Source organism: Copadichromis virginalis, linkage group LG13, assembly GCF_057382275.1.
Source record: "Copadichromis virginalis isolate Kocher_CV1m ecotype Utaka linkage group LG13, C_Virginalis_male_GT1.1, whole genome shotgun sequence".
In the NCBI taxonomy this organism is placed as follows: Eukaryota; Metazoa; Chordata; class Actinopteri; order Cichliformes; family Cichlidae; genus Copadichromis; species Copadichromis virginalis.
The window spans coordinates 28297824-28311729 of record NC_140630.1 but is presented as its reverse complement, the minus strand read 5'-3'; the positions used below and the strand labels follow the sequence as shown (position 1 = coordinate 28311729).

The 13906-nt window shown below is 38.4% G+C and overlaps 1 protein-coding gene across 3 annotated transcripts in view; it reads right to left on the bottom strand.

The window, feature by feature from the left end:
• Positions 1–8429: 8429 nt before the first annotated feature.
• Positions 8430–13906, bottom strand: part of cfap46 (cilia and flagella associated protein 46) — an 81551-nt gene continuing 76074 nt past the window's right edge. For 2 of the 3 annotated variants that reach the window (XM_085478367.1, XM_085478368.1), the window contains exons 53-59: positions 13853–13885; positions 13589–13685; positions 13330–13442; positions 9655–9736; positions 9345–9481; positions 9023–9127; positions 8430–8729 (exon numbers count right to left, since the gene is read on the bottom strand). In XM_085478367.1, coding sequence (XP_085334493.1) covers positions 8608–8729; positions 9023–9127; positions 9345–9481; positions 9655–9736; positions 13330–13442; positions 13589–13685; positions 13853–13885 — 689 coding nt within the window. In that variant the 3' untranslated portion in view covers positions 8430–8607. The remainder of the gene's footprint in view (positions 8730–9022; positions 9128–9344; positions 9482–9654; positions 9737–13329; positions 13443–13588; positions 13686–13852; positions 13886–13906) is intronic. The other variant, XM_085478369.1, reaches the window with a different exon arrangement.

The window sequence follows — 13906 nt, the reverse complement described above, 5'->3', positions numbered from 1 at the left end:
GCCAGCCTCTCTCCTTTTTAACGACTGGGGTCTTTTCCCAAGTAAGGAGATGCACTGCAGACATATTTGGTGTCCAAGGCCGTGGCCATCCAGAACTTGATCCCAAATTTGTCTGGCTTGGTTGCGATATACTGTGTGAATGGACAACGAACCTCTGTAGGGAACAGCTGTTCATCTATGGTCATGTGTTCTCCTGGAGTGAAACTCTTAGCACAGTTCTTGTTGAAGCGTGTCCAGATGTCGGAGATCACCGCAAAATTGTTTTCACCCGTTCTGCCCGCGTGTCCTTGTCATCAAATCGAAGGTGTTGCATAATTGAAATGAATCTATCTAGGGGCATTGTCTCTTTGATTACTGGCACCAGAAATCTTTCTGACCAGCAATCCACAATGGCACCAACAGGACACATGATTGTTCTTACAAACAGGATTGAAATGAATGCCATCAGTTCATGAACTGACAAATTTCAGTCCGGCTCTGTTCTGTGGGCTTGATGGACCGTACACTCCCTGATGGTCTGCAGCATTCCCACGTCTAACAGGCAAAGGAAGCTTTGGAGCACACTTGTAATCTTACGCTGTCAGAAGATAAACAAATAGAGAATGGTAAATTTACATGGACCTCACTCTAAATGGGTTTATATAAATATCATATGTAATATGGCAGTGACAAACCTTAGCAGACTCTGTGGGTCCAGCTTGTGCAGTGAAGCACGAGCGATTTGCTACTGCACTGGGCATTCCAATGTCCAATGTTTTTTCTTGAGAACTGAGACCTGACAATTTTTTGTCTGATACCTGACAACTTTTTTCTTGAGAACTGAGACCTGACAATTTTTTGTCTGATACCTGACAATTTTTTGTCTGATACCTGACAACTTTTTTCCTGACAACTGAGACCTGACATTTTTTTGTCTGATACCTGACAACTTTTTTCCTGACAACTGAGACCTGACAATTTTTTGTCTGATACCTGACAACTTTTTTCTTGAGAACTGAGACCTGACAATTTTTTGTCTGATACCTGAAAATTTTTTTCTTGAGACCTGACAATGTCCTAAAATGTACACCGTACATCAGGCTTTTCAGTACCCTACCTCAAAAGCCAGCATTGTTTGCTAAAGCATATAGTTAGGGCTGGATCAGGTGACCCTGAATTCAATTCAATTTTATTTATATAGCGCCAAATCACAACAAAAGTCGCCTCAAGGCGCTTCATCCTCCCTTAGTTATGCTGCAAAAGGTTTAGGCTGCTGGAGGATTCCCATGATGCACTGAGTGTTTCTTCTTCACTCACCTTTGTCACTCACTATTTGTTTACACACCTCTCTGCAATGAATCAGTACTTAATATTAATCTCTGCTTTTGTCTTTTGTCCTGTCTTCCTCTCTTCACCCCAGCTGGTTGCGGCAGATGGCCCTTCCCTGAGCCTAGTTCTGCTGGAGGGTTCTTCCAGTTAAAAGGGAGTTTTTCTTTCCCACTGTCGCCAAAGTGCTCGTTCATAGGCGGCCATGTAATTGTTGGGGTTTTTTATTTTATTTTTGTATGGCCTTCGCCTTACAATATAAAGCGCCTTGAGGCAACTGTTGTTTGGTGTTGAAAATCAGTAAAATGTGAGTAAGAAAGTGAAAGTAATTCAGTAAGTAAATAGGTAGGTACTTCACTGGTCCCACATGTGTTACAGCAGGATAAAGAGTAAACATATTTCATGAAGCGCCTACATATATATACATATACACACACACATATACATACACACACACACACACACACACACATACATACATACATACATACATACATACATACATACATACATACATATATATATACATATATACATACATATACATATACATATATACATATATACATACATACATACATATACATATATACATACATATACATATATATATATAAAAGAATAAAAATAGGAATAAGAACAAAAAAGAACTGAACTTTTGACCCCAATTGAGGTAAAAAGACCAAATGAGATGTTACACTGCAGCATGTCATACATGTCATGTCCCTGACATCCTGCTTGTCTTGCTGGCATCAAATTTAAAGTGAGGATATACATTTTTAAGCAAACAAACAAAAAATCTTAATAAAGGAATGTGGAAAACAGCTTAAATTGCAGTGTGCTTTTTTTTGCATTTCACACCCGACTCTTGCATTTAGTTTTGTGTTGAGTAAAGGTGTGCCATTTCCATGCTAATCATGCAATATGGAATATGGAATACTGCCTCAGCAGTTCTACTCATTCAAGGTGAAGATAATCTGAGAAAATGTCACAGAATAGAAAACTGTCACTGCTGCCAGGGCGTGCTCCCTTTTTCTCTCCATCTGCAAATCTGAATTATTTAAATACTGTCATCATATTCTACTTTATTATTTTAGTTACTGGAAACATGAGCTTTTAATTACAGCCTTACTTGACACCTTATAATGAAATCAATTACAATTATAACACATATTCTCTACAGTATGCATAACAGATAAATTATCTATACTATTATCATTTTCTACTTAAATTTGGCTTTCTCTTTCCATCTCACTTACATTTCATCAAGTCCCCGTGGATCTGCACTTTCTGAGGCGTGATATGAGGCTCGTCACGTAACCTTCTACTCACCCCCTCTTCAGATGCCAAGCTGTTATTGAATCCGTAGCACAGCAATGTCCTTGAAATGTAATCTCACACATAAAGAAGAAGAGCTTATTCAGCCACATCTGAAACTCGACCTACTGTGCACCGCATCTCAACATTAAACTGGTGGAACTCACAGAGAACACGAGTGCTCAGTGAGCAAGCTTCAATCCTGGCTTCCTTGATATGATTACAACATCTAATCACATTTTTTTTAGACAGGATAATATGATTATTTCTATGGAGCCAAATGTAGTGGGGGATTATTGGTAATAAAATGATGCTGGATTACCGGGTGCGTTTTGCCTCCCTGTTGAAATAGCAACAAATCTGCAGTCTCTTGTTCTGGATGGAATTTAGATAAAGAGCGCCTGAAAACTTCAAAGCCAAGATCAAACAAAAACTTTTACTTATGTGTTCCAAGGATCATATAGAGGAACGGTCCACAATATTAAATTCTCTAAGGCTTACTTTGAGTCAGCAGGCAGGAAACCTTAGTGCTCAACTCCACAGGTTTCTGAGGCAGGGCCACTGAAGCTGTTTTGTTATGTGGAAAACTATAACTATGTAGCTATAGCACTAATGGTGGACTATTTGGATTAAACCCCCAAACTACCAGTGAGTCAGCTTTCTGAAGTTAGTTTTGAGATTTTAGTCCATAAAACTGTGTTAGACTTTTATGGTTATCACTCATTTTATTCTAGACCTGAGCACTGTATGCCTCTGTCCACATCCATGCTTTGGCTATGCCAGAGGCCATTAATGAAATGCAGATTCAAACTAGAATTAATTTACATCATGCAATTTGCCTCATTTCAGCCACCAAGCACTTTTGGAAAAACTTCCCAGAGAATGTCTGGGTTTTTTTTGGTTTTTTTGCAGTTCTGTGTCGAATCACAATACAATTTTGTCTTTATTTCGAAGGCAACTGCGTCTTTTTTTTTAAACATCTATGCATCTGCAAGCGAATGCAGCTTCTCTTTAAATGTGTTGGTATTGGTGTTTACAAGAGATGTGAGTCTGCTAACCTCGAAAGATGTCAGCTCACACTAAGAAAAAAAGACAAATTGATGGCAAATGTGAGTTTTGATCAGGAGATGGAGTTCTACATAAGTGTTGTTTACTGAAGTCACAGTTAAAGCTGCATTTATTTGTGGAGAGCAGATTTCTGTGTTCAATTTGAATCGCTATTACCAGACTAAACACATAGATAAATGCGCGGAAGAGAAGAACTTGACTGATACAGAGCAGTGACCAACATCTGATTCTCTGATGTGGATTTTAAAGAGTATTTGGTGCGCTAACATACCCTGAAAAAATGTCACAACATAACTGAGCTGTGATGTCCATGACCCAGCCCAATTACTCATCTTTGCACATGGGACAATTCAAGAGTGGGACAAACTGGTCGGCATTACAAATGTGACAGGGAAAAATGTTGGATTTCTGAAGTGGATGCAAGATAAAGTGCTACAGTATTTCTGAGTCTCAGTCAGCTCAAAATTGTGAGATGTACTGTAACTCAAAATAACTAATCTACAGATGCAGTCTGACTGAAGCGCCAAAAAAGATGAACAGAAACAGATAAATGATGCAGGAAGGACTGCAACCATCGGCAGTTCAAGCTTACTTGTTGATAAGTGGATGCCGTTTTACTCTCTGTCCATGACCTTGTACCAACTGCCAGACACAGAACATCTTTCAACTAGCCCACGGTTAAACAAACATGTGCACCTCATTCCTCCACATCTGTGCACCTTCCTCACATACAGTGGGGCAAGAACCTGGGAGGCAGCAGTTCACTTCTTGCTCTCACTTATTTTTAGAAAAGTTCTGAAGAAATTAAATAGCAAGTATATATACAGTTTTTCAGCAGCACCATTACTACTACTACTACTACTATTGCTGTAGGGATGGCAGTCATCCTTTTGTTTGATGTAAGGCTGGAAACACACAATGATAGTCCTTAGGGGATCATTCTTATGCATTTACAGCAGCCTTCATCAACCCTCACCTGCTGGTTTATGTTATTCTCTAATTAACCTGCAAAGCTTGTGCTATCCCTGCTCATCGAAGCTGTTCGGTCTATTTTATGCTAAGTTGCACATAATAAATATGCTAAAGCAAGATGCATATGGTAAACATCATAATGTTGGCATTTAACTAAAAGCATTACAGTGCCTATCATAAACAGATACAGATTTGACATTGTTGATGGGCTAAGTGTTGCGCTACGAGTTGATAAAAATATAAAAATTATTTCATAAGCATGTTGTGTTCTAAATGTTAATTTAGAAATACATTGACAGTTATTATTATAGATGGCAGATATGAGGTTTATTTTAATATAACAGCAGTGAGGACAGTTTTTAATGGATATAATGGTTATACACAGTTATATAACAATCCCAGCAGCTCCAGGGTGTACTAATTTTCATTTTCAATAAATTATATTTAAAATCATTAAGCATAATATCATGTCTTGGGTAAATATTGATATTGTGTGATAGCTTCTCCAAAACCAAGTGCTGTAAAATCTAATACTCTCCCTCCTGCCTGAAACATTAATTAAAGACTAAAATGCATTCATTAATATCAGAAAGGCTATTTACACATTTAAATACAGCTGTAATTCAAACTTCAGCATAAACACATATAAGTGAATTGATCTGATTTTCTGACTATTTGGGAGCTCCTTTATAGGTTTGAATGCTACCCGTAAATAGGTAAATGCAGCAGTTTATCTAAATAATTACATGTTTTTCTTTGATGTAATTGCTTTTGCCAAATCAAGAAATGCAACTACTGTTTGACTGAGTTTGGTTTCTCTATGGAGAGGTGAAGGCCATTTAAGGGCCTTATTTAACAGGACATATTTCATAAAATATTCAGAACCCTTCACTTCAGATCAAGGTTTAAATTGGTATTCTTGCTGTTCAATCTACAGTCGACAACTGATAATGACTAATTTGTTAAACACAAACACGTCTGTAAATTACAAAAGCTTCGTTACAATTCCAGCTTTATCTGATTATGAGCATTCAACCTGACTGCAGTCTAGTCCAGTTTTGACAGGACGTTATTTTGAAAGACATAAATTTACAATATAAGGTCCTCCAATACACATTATATGGTAGGACAAAACAAAACGCCAAACAGAACACATTACAACACAAGTAACTGTAAATCTGCCGCCTCCTCTTACATACTCAGGAAAACCAAACTTCTTCCCCTTCATCAACCCTGATCCAGCCAGTTTTCACCCCAGCAGAGACTCACAGGGCAGCAGACACACTGCTCCCATTACAATTAGTAATGCAGCAGTACTTACAGCAGCGTGCTTTCTTCCCATCCTTGTATCTCGCCTCCCTCTATTGTGTTACAAATCCACTGCCCAGTGAAGACCTCTGTCTGACCTAGTTACATATATACAGCAAATAAAGGTCAAACGACAGACTTAGGAAGAGCATTTTCTGGCTGGTGTGTGTGTATATTCATAATGCTTAACTGGGTTAGAAATGAGTGTAAAGCTGTCTTCTTAAAGCTCTTAGAGATTGACATGTTAGTGTCCGTGTGTATATGCACATGTGCACTGAGGGAGACATCAGTTTTTCTGCCCTGAGGGGTGAAAACGAAAGAAAAAGGCAGCAGTGACAGACAGTAAGCAGTAGTTATTTATCAGAATGTGAGGAAGAAGAAAAGTCTAATCCTGGCAAATTACTCTGAATGTCATCAGCAAAATAACACGCTGTCTAGACTTTGGCAACACATGATCTGAAACAATAACTTCTTAAACGTTGTGTAAAAATCAGCATTTTGTTCTAACAGTATTGTGTTTATCACAACTCACACAGCACTACAATCCCGCTGTGTCTTCACAGAAGAAATGCTCTAATCTTATAATCGATATCTGATTGAGGACATCATGAAGCAACATTTGGGCTTGACACAAATCAGCTAAATCAGTCTGAATGCTGCTAAGGGCAAAGTGTCAGAGACTGGCCACATCTACATAAATTTGTCATCTGATAAGGCAGTGAGATAACACTTGGGCCCTTCACACTTTTCTTATTCAGTGTCTATGAAAGAAAGCTGTGGTTTTTTGCACAGTTGATCATTGCTCATGATCAATAAACAACAGGGAGGGAGAAACAGTTATGTGTACAAGGTAAGAATAAATAATTCAGTCACAGAAATACCAAGAAAACAGATATATTTCTACTAAAGTCAGACACAAAAGCTGTGTCCCGGCCTAGATATTTAATCATCTGAAAATGTTAAATGAGTACTGCTAGTGACAAGCAGAGATAGGCAGTAAAGCGTTACTATAATCTTTCACGGGAACGTGAAATTCACAGAGAAAACCCCGTATCCCCCCACTGACATGACCGCTGTGGCACCGCGCCTCCAACAGCCTCACTCCTGCTATACAGGTGAAAAAAGACTTAGTGGGAAAGGACTTAGTGCAGAGAAAACCAGCAAGACTCTGCCACAAAATAATCCACTTGTGTATCATCAGCACAAGGCTAACTTGACTGATTAAATTGTCTTCTCTATTGAATTCATACAAAAACAGACGGCGTTATAAACGACTATTTCTTGGTAGAAATTCTCTTTTGTACGAAAACTTCGGCAACGGAGTAGCAAAATAAGGTGTCTTAATTAATAAGCTTTAGAAATGCTGAAAAGATGATTTTGTAACCTTGGTACATGTGCAGGTTAGGTGTTTTTTATCTGCATGTGAGGAGAAAGCTAAGACTTCTTTTCTCTTTGCTAATTTCAGCTTTGGCTGAGCTGAATCTCAGCCAGTTACAATAAAATAGAGTCACATTTAAACCTCTGAGTATAATGTTCTTACAGTGAGAATATGTTTTTTCTCAAGGCTTAAATTTAGGACATTTATTAAACTAAAATGTAGAGTACTGGAATGTCTGATAAAGACACTCTTTAAACTAAAATGAGTGTATGCATTTACAGTTATTTTATGCTTCACTGTATGCTTCTGTAAGAATCAAATAAACTGACAGCCTGACATGGGAAAACAAAAGAACTCTGGTAGATGCTGTGTAGAAGAGACTAAATCAGCATCGACTGGTTATACTGTATAGGTGAGATTCTGAGAAAAGGCAATAACAGAACTGTAGTGAAGCTACTTAACTACAGTCAAGACTAAGCCACACTATCAGCCACTGTTTTCAGGCTCCGTTCTCAAATTCATCTACCCATTTATTTTCTTAATCACTCATCCAGTTTAGGGTTGTAGGGGTGCTGGAGCTTATCCCAGCTTTCACAGGGAGAAAGGCAGACTATACCCTGGACAGTTCACCAGTCTACTGCAGGGCCATCACATAGTGAAAGACAATCATTCACAATTTAAAATGACCAATTAAGCTAATATTCACGCCTTTGGACCGTGAGAGGCAGCCACAGCACCTGGAGTGAACAGCCGTTACATTTGATCCAGGACCTTTTCTTGTTATGATGTAACAATATTAGCCACTACACCACCCAATCTCACATTAATATGCAGGTTCTGTATGCCATTGCAAAGACGAGGCAAAGACATTAATGATACTTTGGTAGTTTGCAACTGCTGCAAAAAATAAACTAAAGCTAGATGTAGCACAGTAAAACCTGTAACACCCACCTGCACACTTCGGGTACCTCTGCTAGAAACAGCGGATCATTCTTTCAAACTTCTAAATTTATTTTATTTCCGTGGTCCCACAGGTACAGACATCAATCATAAAGAGGATAAATCACTGGAAGGTATCAACTCCCCAAGCACTAAAAGCTTTTATTTTTTGTTTGCTGTGAAGTAACATTTTTATTTTATAGAGTTGGGCACTACCATGAGTAGTAAAATCACTACTGAGACCAAAAATGTCTAAGTAAGTGACGGATCAACAATCTTTTTCTTAAATAAAGAAGCTTCAGTTAAGGATATCCAGATTATCACATGACAATCAAGTTGGGAAGGCCATAAAGAACGCAGTTGAAGGCAGATGGTGGGAGAGCCATTTCATGCTGATCATCACCTTCCTTTCTGTCTTGTGAGACAGCGAGGAGCTCTTGATCTACAGAGAAAGCAGTTAGCTGTAAGTTTTATTGAATTTTGCTCCTTTTGTGCAGTATTACCAGTTCTATATTTAGTTATGTAACAATTCTGCTCAATATAGATCAAACAGAATTTATAGACAGTGATTTTTTGTACTCAAAGAGAAACATAAGCATGCAAATTGAATGCATTAATAATAAATAGAATGCAAAAGTGAAGCTACATATATATGTATATATATATATATATATATATATATATATATATATATATATATATATATATATATATATATATATATATTTATAGTACCATTTGATCCTTTGACCTTGTGAATACCTTGTGGTATCTCTGAACTGTCCCCTTTTCTGAGGGCATGTACGGCCTGGCCAGAGGTTTGTTGAATCCTTAGTATATCTGCAAGTGGTGGCACACACACACACACACACACACACACACACACACACACACACACACACACACACACACACACACACACACACACACACACACACACACAGTGCTAATGTAACGTCTAATAATACCCACAGGTGCAAAGTAAATATTTACACATACTAATTTACAATCTCAGCTTGCAGTAATGTAACGTTTTAAATACACGCCCAGAACCTACTGTCTAAAATAGCGGTCACATTATGTGTGTTCTGTTGAAAGCTGCTGTGCCACTGATTCAGGACTATACAGCCAGCACCACTCAAACTGAGCAGCAGAGCAGTCTCCACGGGATTCTGCAGGGCAAACGTTCCTGCACTGGAGAGAAGCAAAGTAAAGACACAAAGGGAGTAAATGTTGTCTACAAACCTTTACCAAGCAAACAGTCAAAAATACTGCCAAGAAAACAAAAACTTGGAAAATGCTTTAGGAAGGCAAAACAGAAATGGAAAATTTAGTTAGTATTTCATTCATTCTAACTTCTTTGATACCTCCTTTGCCTGCCAAGTTTGGACTGACGGAGAACACTGGCCTTGTTGTGAACCTGGTCAAAGAGCAGAGCCATGTGGCACTCTAAGGAAAAAAACATTATTGCCATCATTAGTTGGCAACAGAACATTCAATACTTTGGGTAATTTTAAGAAAAGTCTCTTGCTAAACAAAAGGATAAGATATATGCTAAATGCATGGCATCTTTTTACTTTTATTTTAATTACGCTGTTAAGCACAATGAATGACCAAGGTTGTGCTTAAAATGTTTACATTTTTGAAATAAAGTTGAGGGGTGTATGATGTATTTGAGAGATAACTGATTAAAGCTGCTGTGAATAACAGAGGGACAGTGCGTGTTAATTAACTAAAACATGACATTTTAGCCTCGGACCCACATCTGACCAACTCTCAATCTGATTTACAAAAACAGAAACATGAGATGAAATATGGAAAAGTTATGACAGAAGGTTAGTTTAAGAGCCAAAGAGGCTTTTAGCAGGATTCTCCTGCACATGCTCGTTGGACACTCCATTTACGTAGAAGCACACAGGCACTCGACCTGTGGCTGTGAAAAACTGGTGCTTTTGTCTGCTACATTTACTCCAGCTGACAGAGACAGTAATGTTGGTTTCCAAACCCTTTGGCTTTGTAGCTGTTTCATTTTTAGTATGGCAGTAAATGCATTCAACTCTGAGGTTGTTGTCAAAGCAACAACCTTTGTTGTTGCTTTGACAAGTTTTGTTCTTTTAAGAGTCTTATTTTGTATGAAGTACTGTTTTGTCAGGATGACTGCAGTCCAGGACATGTTGTTTCCGTGTGGAGTAAATTATATTTTGCCATATGAGCACACCTCCCTGACCTTTTCATAGGTAAAAATGGAAAGCCAAAGGTGGTGAGAGCAGAAGCAACCCTCATACAAAGGGTACACCCTCATAGATTTTATGGCAGCTTCTCAAGGCTGGCTCATTTAAGTTGGACATTCAAAATTGACAATTCTTTCTGAAAACCACGGATACAGTCACCACTGTATCAGCCTGTATCTGGTTTTAATCAGCATACAGTTCAAATGTCAGCATCCACATGCACACGGCACCTCCGCGAGGACCCCTCTTGATGCTCAGTTTTATGTAAAGCTACTGGAACAGCACACTGGGACTTCTAGAGAATGCCTTTTATAGAGAAGACCTTGCTTATTTAGATAGTAAATATTACAACAGCATAGCTCCGTGATTGCCAGTGATACCCCTCAGCCAGTGTTGGGAAGGTTACTTTTAAAATGTATCCCACTACAGATTACAGAATACATGCCCCAAAATGTATTTTGTAACGTATTCCGTTACGTTACTCAATGAGAGTAACGTATTCTGAATACTTTGGATTACTTAATATATTATCATGCTTTTTACAACTACATGAATGTACTATTGCTGTGTGATTTATGACTATTACTGAAGTTTATTCGACATAGCAATACCAACTAGATTTTTAAATCTTAATATAAAATGAGTAACAGTAGGGTGGACATTAGGTAAGGCAGCACTGTTTGCAACGATCTCGTATAGAAAACTATCCTGCGTGTATATAAAAAAGGTCTGCTGCTCCGAACCGTAGCAAAGGGACCTCTGGTTAATATGTCGGGTTCGTGTCGGGCTCGTAGCTGAAAACTAGCTTTACTTTGTTGTCTGGGTCAACTTTGCTAGCGAGAGACAGAGAGAGGCGTTGAAAGGCTGCTCCAACGGAACTTATTGTTTCGGAGGAAAACATGAACACAGTGTACAGTCGAGTCTTAATAGCTTACTTACAACTGGGCTACACTGCCCATGAGGCTACATTCCTTAGGGCTATGCCTGTAACACTCTGCCTATTGCCCTCATATTAAATAATTTTTTGAACAACAATTTAAAAAAATATTTCGTCACATCATTATGCGCAAGTAGAGGTGAAATGGGCCACGAGATTGAGACCCAGAAATTAGAGCCTCTTAATGCGTTTTGTTTGGGTTTCCACCAGCGTGGAATGACCAAAAATAGAGAGGGAACAGCCTAACATACGAAACAGGAAAAGACCGCTGTGTAATCCATTTATTTTAACAAAGTAACTGTATTCTGAATACCACCTTTTTAAATGGTAACTGTAACGGAATGACCACACACACACCGCCCAATAGAGTGATGAGAATACCCCGTCAGCCTTTTACAACTGAGGGATAAAAACATACAAGCAGCAGATGGTGCTACATGTCCTCAATGACACCACTTTCCCCGAAAAACATAAAGTGAACAAAACCTAATCACATCATGTTGGCCAGTTAAGCAGTAACAATCGACTGTGTTGTGAAGTAACAGCTGCAATTCAGACCACTGTGTCATTCACACTATAGTTAGCAGCACTAATGTCGGTCTAGTGGGTGCCACATATGTCCGGCCTGGGGCAGGACATATGAGGCACACTGCCAATCACATCTCAGATTACCTTTGCTTGCTGGTGAAGGAGATGAAAGGGGACGTGAAGGTGAAGCACAGTTGTTTTTAAAAAAATATCTTTTGAAAGTGTAAAAAGCATTTTTAGTGCCAGTTATCATTTATTTAAAAACTGCTGAAAGGGAGGAGTGAAGAAACTTTCTATAATCACTCAGAATGTCTCCTCACAGTAAACAGATTACGACAGGCAAAAGTTCCTGGGATTAGACTACCCTTCTTCTACAGTTTCAACTTCTGAAGAAGAAAGTGTAAATGACCCTTGTTAAATTTATTTTTACAAAACATTATTTCCATACAGTCAATTAACAGCAGCCTTCCCAGTGAGCATGGCCCAGTATTAAAGTCAAAATCATTAATCCTCATTATGTTTTTGATATTACTTTATTTATTACAGGCACTCAGTGAAGTTGAGGAAATGTTATTCCAAGTATTAGCTAGTAAAACCTCATTGATTTCTCACTGCAGTGCAAGGATGTTTATATTTATACTCACTCAGGGAATGAAACATTGACAGAGTTAAGGAGATTAAGCCCACTGCTCCATTTACTGTTTACATAATCTACAAAGCTGCTTCAAATTTTAATCATTCATTCATTCGTTTGTTCATTCATTCCAGTATTTTGCCTGTTGTTTTCACCCCAGTCTAGCACCTAAAACACGTCAGGTAACTCAAAGCTTTGTGTGATTTCATGAACTGATACATATAAGAGAACAAATGACTGTTGTTTTCTGCCGTGTCTTTGTTGTTGGTATTCTCTTATTGCTCTCGAATCTCTTCCTCTTCCATGTGTCAACTTCACTCCTCTGTTCCTTCTCGTTTCCCAAACCCGTCATTGGTGCCTTATTAACACAGTATTACCTTATCAAACATCTTCCAAGTATGCCAACCATGTCACAAATTATTTAGGTTATCATTTCATGTATATAATTAAAATACCATTTTTCTTTGCTTTGTCTGTACTAAGAACAACCTTATGAAGTTCATGTCAGTGTGACAATGACATTGGCTGGTTCTGTGTCATTCCACTCATTACAGTCTTCGTATTTTTTAATGCTCACATGCAGTAGTAGCCATAACAAAGTGATGAATGTACTGTGAGTTATTAAATTATGAGATGGAAGCAGTAAATGCATTGTCTTTACATTCCTTTATAAATACTACAATCACAGACGGGAAAATGAGTGTAAACGTACCAGACAAATTGAGGGATGCTAGTTTGTCAGGTGGTATGTTTTCCATGAAGTGTTCCACCCCCAGGTAAATAAAGCCACTGCATCTGCACAACATTTGCTCCATTTCTGACAGGCTTAACAAATATGAAGATATGTTAGCAAAGCAGAAGTGACTGGTCGTGTGTTGAATATAACAGATACAGTTGGCTGTTGCTGTGCTCAAAGAGCCAAGAGGGAAAAAATGGTGTATAACTTTGATTTGCTGCACTCTAAGACTCACCTGGGTGTCTGTTTGCTGCCCATGAAGCCCTCCCACAGATGAGTTACATGCTGGGTTTCCAAAATCTCCTTCATCTTCATGCTCAAACTGGTCCCTTCTGTGTGATATAATGTATATTATTCTAGACATCTTAAACACTTTATCTAACCTACAATGACCAGTTGCATGTCTTTGAATATATCCATCCATCCATCCATCCATCCATCCATCCATCCATCCATCCATCCATCCATTCTCTTCCACTAATATTAACAAATTACTTACCAAAGTGGCCATCATTGTAAGGATCAACGAGATCTTTAAAAGGCATGTTAAGAA